At 47.3% G+C, this 7,842-nt stretch overlaps 2 protein-coding genes across 2 annotated transcripts; one reads left to right on the top strand and one right to left on the bottom strand.

Moving 5' to 3' along the window:
• Positions 1-503: 503 nt before the first annotated feature.
• LOC134044449 (uncharacterized) lies at positions 504-3,045 on the bottom strand. Its single transcript, XM_062493674.1, has 5 exons — positions 2,980-3,045; positions 2,107-2,262; positions 1,106-1,234; positions 869-1,006; positions 504-633 (listed from the first exon to the last, which is right to left on the bottom strand). The coding sequence occupies exons 1-5, from the start codon at positions 3,043-3,045 to the stop codon at positions 544-546; spliced, it is 579 nt and encodes a 192-aa protein (XP_062349658.1). The 3' UTR covers positions 504-543.
• A 2,264-nt stretch (positions 3,046-5,309) lies between these two features.
• Positions 5,310-7,439, top strand: BBS12 (Bardet-Biedl syndrome 12). Its single transcript, XM_062493992.1, has one exon. The coding sequence runs from the start codon at positions 5,310-5,312 to the stop codon at positions 7,437-7,439; it is 2,130 nt and encodes a 709-aa protein (XP_062349976.1).
• Positions 7,440-7,842: the final 403 nt, after the last annotated feature.

Below are 7,842 nucleotides of genomic sequence, written 5' to 3'. Positions count from 1 at the left end.
GCCATAGGAAAACAGTGTTTCATACAGAAATACAGACAAATGCGCAATCCATTTTAGAGTCTTCATGGAAATAAACAACAGGAGACAAACACCAAAAGATAACCTAAAAAACCTTCAAAGGAATAAAAAATACTGGCTTGTCCCTTCAATCAGTAGCCTTAGGAAAGGTAACTTAGCCTTTCCCAGCAGCAGTGGGAGTCTTCACATCTCAAGTGAAGTATCTTTTAGTTAAATAGTAAAACACAGTGTTTTTTTTATCCAAAATGGCAATCAGGGAATTTGTTACGGTGGAGGGGAAGGGACCCTGCCTTGCAGGCTCAGTTCATCCTTCCTTTTGATTTCTGCAGTATCTCATTTTGGCAGTTTTGGGTACTGCAGCCCTTCTTCCTCAATTATCATTGTTGAAAAAGAGAAATAAACCAAAAAAAATCTGTCCTTTCAGATTTTGTTCACGTGGCAGAAAATATGCAAGAGGCACAAGCCCGGTTTTTAAGCCTTTTCCAGGTTATCTTTTGGACCAGCTGTATAGCAAGGCAACAAATACTAGTATAAGCTAGTTTTCTTCATGATTCTCAAAAATTCCTGCTCACTTACTTCCCCATCTCCATCTCGATCAGCTTCATCAATCATTTCCTACAAAACACAGTGTACATTTATCAGGCACTGGACTCTAAACACAAGGTATTCCACTCATTAAAACAACAATAAATCAGAGGCACTTCATGTGAAAACAACAATGTATTTGACTGCTTTTCATATTTCTGACCTCTCAGCCTGTTTGGTACAGGACTAAATTCCCACCCAAATCCCTAAGAGCTACAGGAATGGTCAATGCCTATTAGAAAAGCTCTGGCAAATCTGAACTTACCTGAAGTTCTTCATCTGTTAGATTTTCTCCCAGCTCCTTGGCAACCCTTTTCAAGTTTTTGAATGAAATTTTTCCTGTGCCATCATCATCAAATAATCTGAAAGCTTTCAGGATTTCTTCTTTTGAATCCTTTTCGCTCTAAACCAAGAGTAAAGCACATGTTAATCAGAAAACCCCGGACACTGAGATGTTCCTTTTTCTTATGCTACCACAAGAATTTCTACTAAGAATTCCTACCATCTTTTGTGTCATCATAGCCAAAAAGTCTTCAAAGTTGATGGTGCCACTTCCTTCCTTGTCAATGTCTGCTATCATCTTCTTAATCTCTTCCTTCTTTGGCTCAAAACCTAAGGCACGCATCGCAACCTGTGCCAAAATAGCAAAACCAACTCTGTTAGGAGGCCACCAGAATTTTGGTGTAAGAGGTGAGCTAAAACCTGTTTCGTTTCCTTGTCCAGAACTCTAGTTACAACTCACTGCCATGAAAACACCTTGGTGTCCTCTGCCATCTTCTTTCATCTTGCTGAACAATAATAGCATAGGTTTGATATGTTGTTTTTCCTATATGGTAGTGGAAATCCATAGTTTGTATCAGGCAGAGGTAGCTCATGTTTCCAGATTACAGATGCAGAAATTGAGCAGAGTGTATGTGAGAAATCAAGGCAAAGGGGATAATTAAATTTAAAGTGGTCATGCTTACAAAAAAAAAAACAAAAAAAAAACCACATAAAATCACAGGGGGGCAACTGAGAATCATCTTCCCCCTTGTACCACTGTATGTATGCAAGTGCACACACACCACCCGAATTGTTACTGAAACACAACTCGGAGCTCTTTTTTTTTTAAATTAAAAAACAGGTAATTTTTGGGTTATGTATATGCAAATATGGTTATAACTTTCCTGAATGCATGCAAAATCTGTGTTTAGTTCTCAGGTGAAGAAAATATTTGATATGTGATGCTCATCCCAGAACAACAAAAGTCCACTTCCCAGGAATAAGAACCTTAGTAATGAAACCTGAAACTGTTTAGTTTCTCTAATGCTCAGCTATTCAAAGCTGTCAGATTTAAATAGCCACATAGTAGAGAAGCCCAAATTCAGTCATGACAGCAAGCCATTACTCTTCTTTGTACTCCAAAACTGCTTTAAATAGGGTTGGACAAACAGAAGAAGCAGCTACTATTTTGAGATCAAAGATATTTTCACCTCAGATGAAAAAGAAAAAAACTTTCAAAACCTTCAGTTCTTTTATGTCGATGCTTCCAGATCCATCAGTGTCAAACAAATCAAAAGCTTCTCTGATCTCCTGCTTTTGCTCTTCTGTAAGTTCAGGTTTCAAGCCACTTTTCTTCCGCTGGACTGTACCTAAGCCTGGTTTTCTGTAGTTGGATGCCTTCGGGAAGTGAAGGGAGAGAACAGATAAGAAATAGTGCAATCCAGGGAAGAATTTCAAATACACTTAATTTTAAGTAACAACATTAACGCTGTAGCAGAAGTGAGAAACATTCCTTGCTGCAAGTGGTAGACATTGAGTCTCTTTGTCAACTTCCTTAGGTCATTGTAGAAAGAAAAAGAGATTTTGTTCCTGGAGAATGTGGATTTGGGCTTCCTGTTTTCTGTTTTAAACTGAAAGATTATCAGTTAAAGGAATTATGGCAGAAAAACAGGTTGGCAGCCTGAAAATGAACACTCCACTGAGGTGACCCTGACGCTCTGCACCTCCTGTCAGTTGCCTTTCCTGCAGGTTTTCCTGAAAAATATGACTACAACATCCTCACAGCTAGAGAGGGTGGCTGCTTAGGGTCATGGCTGTAAACGAGACTCAAAATCAGCCACTCCTGTGGGACCAAAGTTTAAAGGGAGCTGTGTGGCTCCAGGCTGCCTGTTCATGGAGTAGGTATGGAGACAGGCAGCAGCGTCCTGTGAGAGCAGTGACATCAACACACAATCTGTCCCATAAGGACAACTAATCTGCTTGTGCTGAGCTGGTGCATCATTATCCAGGACACTTCCAACACCTCTCTGCCTAGTGCAGCATAGAGGGTTTCCCCCCGCCCTCTCACCTATAAAGCAGGAAAAATGCCTTCCTCAAGTAAAGTTTTGTTTTTACATCGGCAGCAGAAAGATTTTCATCCTGCGGTCTTATATCTGCGCAGAACCGTGGAAGGAAAGACATTCCCTCCCATCCCCAGCTTCAACTGGTTAGACTTTATAAAAGTAAATAAAACAAGCACAAAGCAAGGAATTTGTTACCTAGTTACTGCTGACTGGGCTCTGCTGTATTGTTACCATTTTTACGGCTTGGAGCTCTCTTTTTAAACTCTGTTTGTTTGTTTTTTGTTAATGAAATTTCGTTTTTCAGCGTGATTTGTCCCTCCCAGGTTGGACTGGCTCACCCCTGACCTCCCCCTGCTATTAACACACGTATCAGACTTCTACTCTTGATACGCTGCTCTGGGAAGGAGACACACGAGACCTTTTCCTGCCCACGGAGACTTATTGTTCCATTTATTTCACATCTGAGTTGTGCAAATCCCTTTCAGGTTCCACCTCCGGGCCTGGCCGGTGCCATTCCAACAACGCCGCGGGGGCGCGAACGATGCGGAGGTGTGGGAGCTGTGCCAAGAACAGGCAGGCGTGCCTACAGCAGGTGACGCACTCTGCGAATCCCGGTATTTTTTTCCCGTTGGACCGGGGGGGGCCTCTCCGGGACGCGCTACGCGAGATAACCGGGCAGCAGCGACGGCCTGCGCAGGGGTGGAGCCCGAAGGGGGTTTCTGCACAACCCACGGTGTCGGCGGAAGGGGGCGGAGGGGCTCGGGGGAAGCGGCGGTGGGAAGGGAGCCCGCGGCGGGGAGGGCGCGCTCACCATCCGGCCGGGAACGCCGCTCCGGGATGGGACCGGACGGAACGGGAGCTCCGCACCGCCGCGCGCAACCGACACGCGCCGCCCGGCCGGCCAATGAACGGGCGGGACGAGCGCGGGAGCCCGCCCCCCTCGCGGCTCCGGCCAATGGCGGCGCGGCGTGCCCGTGAGGGACAGCTGAGGGAGCGCGAGGGCGGGCCCGCCCGCGGGGCGCCTGAGGGAGCGGCGGCCGTGTCCAGGCAACTCGGTGTCCAGGGAAGCGGCGGGAGCGCGGCCCCTCCGGTGAGACACCCGCACCGGCCCGTCGGGCACCCTCCGGCCCGCAGGAAGCGGCCAGGCCGCCGCCAGTGCAGTTCCGGTGTGTCCGCACCGGGCGGCTTCCCCCCGGCCGTGAGGGGCAGGCGGCACGGGACGCGCTTCTTCTCCCTAGTAATGCTGCGATATAATGCCTAATATTGGAAGGAAAAAAAAAATGGGCTTGGAATAGCTGTGCAAAGGGGCCTTTAGGGAGCTGGAATAAATGATGTGAATAAATTCCAGTACCTGAAGGGAACTTACAGGAAAGATGGGGCAGGACTATTTACAAGGCATATAGTGACGGGCAAAGGGCCGGGGGGGGTGGTTCGAACCGACAGACAAACGGTTCCGACTGGATATTAGAAAGAAAATCTTTATTGTGAGGGCGGTGACGGACTGGAACAAGTTGCCCAGAGAAGTTGTGGGGGATGCCCCATCCCTGCAAGTGGCCAAGGCCAGGTTGGATATGGCTCTGAGCAACCTGATCTGGCAGAAGGTGATCCTTTTAGGTCCCTTCCCACCCGGACCATTCTGTTACTCTGTGATTTGAATTTAAGAGGTCCAGGACTCAGGGTTCTCAATTCTTGGTGTGTTATTAAAAAGGGAGCTTTTAACCTACGTGGTCTGCCATGGGACCATGGTATGGAAGAGATTTTGAGGGAAAGAAGATTTCTTTTTGGTGTGTTAAGAATGAATAGTTGGTCAAAACTTCAAAGTCTTGGCAGTTTGTAAGTTATGAAGAAATGACATTGCTTTTATTTTGCTTAATGAAGTATTCATGCATGCTAATTTGACTAAACAGAATTTGGAACAAAGTATGTTTTTCCAGACTTGAAGGTTAAAGTCAGTGGCATGACTTGTTACCAAGAAGCATCTGCACAAAGCTCTTGAGTTTGGCATATAATTTGTCCATTCTGCTCTAATGAACTTTTGCCCCAACTAAGACAAATAATTGAAATTCCAGACGTCAGGGCAGGAGGGAGGTGGTAGTTCCACACAGCCTGTACTGCTGGAAGTGTAAGAAACCATGGGAATTAACAGCTCTTTACTATCAGCCAGCCAGAAACAGTTCCATGGTATTTTAACAGTGCCCTGTTTCAGCAACTCTGCCCATCGATTTCTCACAATAAATGTGCAGGAAGAATACCTGCTTTTTACAGGGGAAAGCTGTGCTCAGGGCTAGACTGTTAAATAAATTTTTTGGTGGTTTGTGCCATGGTGGGCTGTGAGGATGGGGCAGTAATTTGTGGTGTGTTCACAGATGCTGCCCACTGCCCATGGCTTTCAAGGATGTGAATGCCAGGAGACACACTGGACTCCAGCAGCTCTCAGCCTTAGCATCCACTGGGAGAACATTCCTGGGGCCAATGAAATCACATAAATTCATTGTGGATGAAATCACCAACCAGAGCACATTGATTTGTTCTGCTGTTAGACTGATTGAAAGTTTGGATTTGACAAGTGCTGTTGGACAGCTTCTTAATGAAACCATCCAGGCTCAGAACAAGGAGTTTAAGACTGGGATGAGTACCCTGTTGTTCCTGGTTGGCTCGTGGAGCAATGCTGTGGTGGAGTGCCTCCAGCAGAACGTTCCTGTTCCAGCAATAGTGTGTGTGATGTCTGAGGGGTTGAACTCTTGCTGTGAGAGAGTCCAGTGTCTTCAAATGCCAATACATGATGTAAAGAAAGATCTGTGTCCTAGCCGAGTTGGGCCAAAGGCTTCTGAAAGCAAAACTGGCCCAGTTGGATACAGTGGTCTTACAAATCCCTGGAATTTGCTGTGTTTTCAGAGAAATATTTCTGCAGCAGAAGAAGTAATTCCAGTAAATTCTTGTTCCCGTCCAGGAGATGATTGTAGTTTTAACAAGTTCCTGGTTTCACCCTTGGCTGGCTTTGGTTCAGTGGCTTCTGTTGTCAAAGCAGTGGGTGACCGAAGTTCATCTGCGCTGTCTGGAAGTGATGGCACTGCACCCAGCTGCATCACACGGAAGTTAACCCACAGCAGACACTTCAGCACTCTAGGGAAAAGCCATTTTTCAAGTCAGCAAGGCAATTTTCAGGGATACCTTTCAGGACCATCAGCAGATCTGTGTGGGTGTTGTGGTTTAGGACACCTGGCAATGGCTCTGAGCCATGGAAACCAGACCAGCGTGAAACTGCTACAAAGCATCGCTGCTCTTCAGCAAGAGAGAGCAGAGTGCGGTGGCTCTTCCCAGATTAATATCGCAGAGATTGTGACGTGCTGTGTGCTGGGCCTGCCTGAGGGCTATTCCTGTGTCTCCCCAGGCTTTGTCACATTAGTGTCACCAGAGCAAGCCACAGTCATCAAACACTTTGCAGACAAAGCCCTCCGGGTTGTGCTGATGGACGGTGACCTCACGGAGCGGTATCGACACTTGGGTTTTAACAGACCGTGTAATGTAAGGACGGTTTTGGAGCATCCCAATCCACAGGGAAGCAGCACAGGAGATGTGTGGCTAAGCAGAATGTTGGATATTCTGATGAGCTTTGGAGTAAACCTGGTTTTGGTCAAGGGAAACGTGTGCAAAGACTTCATGGAAAGGTGCGTTGCCAGCAGGATACTGGTAATTGGCTGCGTGGCTCGGGATGTACTGTGTGCCTTTGGGGCGGCCACTGGTGCCCGGGCAGTGACGTACCTGAGCCAGCTGAACGCTTCCTGTGTCGGGAATGGGGCCCGGGCGGAGCTGTGGGAGGCCGGCGATGGGCGCGCGGTGGATCTGGGCGAGCTGGTGCCGGCGCGGATCAGCGCGGGACGCCTCGCCCTGCTCACGGCCGTGCTCACCACTGCCCTGCCTTGCAAGGCGCAGCTCCTCGAAGACCAGTTCTGGACTTTGCTGTATCGACTCCATCACGCTCTGAAGGACGGGAAGGTTTTCCCTGGGGGCGGTGCAGTGGAGCTCCTGTGCCTCAGTCACATCCAGGCGCTCGTAGAGCAGCCCGGGCGATCGGGAAGAGACGAAGCTGTGACAGAGCTTCCCAGTCCCTGGCTGGCAGAGTATAAATCCATTGTGCTCCAGGCACTGGCGAGTGGCTGGAAGCAATACCTCTCCGTGGTCCTGTGTAACACTGCAAAGGCCAGCTCGGAGCTGGAAGCAGGTGCCTCAGTGGATCACCACCTCCAGAAAGCAGCGGCCTGTGGCTCTCCCTCAGTTTATATTTTGGAAGAGTTTAGGAGAGGTGGAGTGTTCAGGGGTGGCTCTGATCCCTTCCCTAACCAGGTCACAGATTTAAAGGTTTGTGATAACGTTGCAGCCAAGACAGAGGCGTGGAGGAGAGCTCTGGACCTGGTGCTGCTGGTGCTTCAAACTGATGCTGAAATCATCACAGGCCCCAGAAGGAATCAGATCCTGAACTCGCCTGTGTCAAGCGAATTTATGTTTTTATAGGATTTTCAGGATTTGTAAGTCCATGAGTCAGTGGGAGAAGCCCAGGTGCAACCTATGTGGCTTTATAAAACAAAGTGAGATGTGATTGTGACTTCAGAGTGTAAGAGCAGAAGTCAGAATGAGAGACAGTCACAAGGTAATTTCTTATTTCTGTAAATGAGAATTAAATAACAAACGAAAACCACTTGTGGCCTTATGTCTAACCCAGGACATGCATTTCTAGCTAATGGTATTGCCTGTATGGATGCTCCCCTAATGTCTTCTGAAGAAAGGTAGAGATCTCTTCCATAACGTTGCTGTACTTCTGTTAAGTGGAAGAATATACTGTAATTATTTCTTATTGATACCTTGTTTCTTAATTTTTGTACATTGCAAACATAAGAGTTAAACTTGAAGTAATGTG

Source organism: Cinclus cinclus, chromosome 5, assembly GCF_963662255.1.
Source record: "Cinclus cinclus chromosome 5, bCinCin1.1, whole genome shotgun sequence".
Taxonomy (NCBI): Eukaryota; Metazoa; Chordata; class Aves; order Passeriformes; family Cinclidae; genus Cinclus; species Cinclus cinclus.
This window is presented reverse-complemented; position numbering and strand designations above follow the sequence as displayed.

Excerpts from the sequence above, each read along its gene's own strand:
- LOC134044449 (XM_062493674.1), bottom strand. The coding sequence starts at position 3,045 with ATGTCTTTCCTTCCACGGTTCTGCGCAGATATAAGACCGCAGGATGAA. Across the intron at positions 2,263-2,979 it reads AAAATCTTTCTGCTGCCGAT|GCATCCAACTACAGAAAACC; the intron begins GTAAAAACAAAA and ends CACTTCCCGAAG. Across the intron at positions 634-868 it reads TAACAGATGAAGAACTTCAG|GAAATGATTGATGAAGCTGA; the intron begins GTAAGTTCAGAT and ends TGTGTTTTGTAG.
- BBS12 (XM_062493992.1), top strand. The coding sequence starts at position 5,310 with ATGGCTTTCAAGGATGTGAATGCCAGGAGACACACTGGACTCCAGCAG.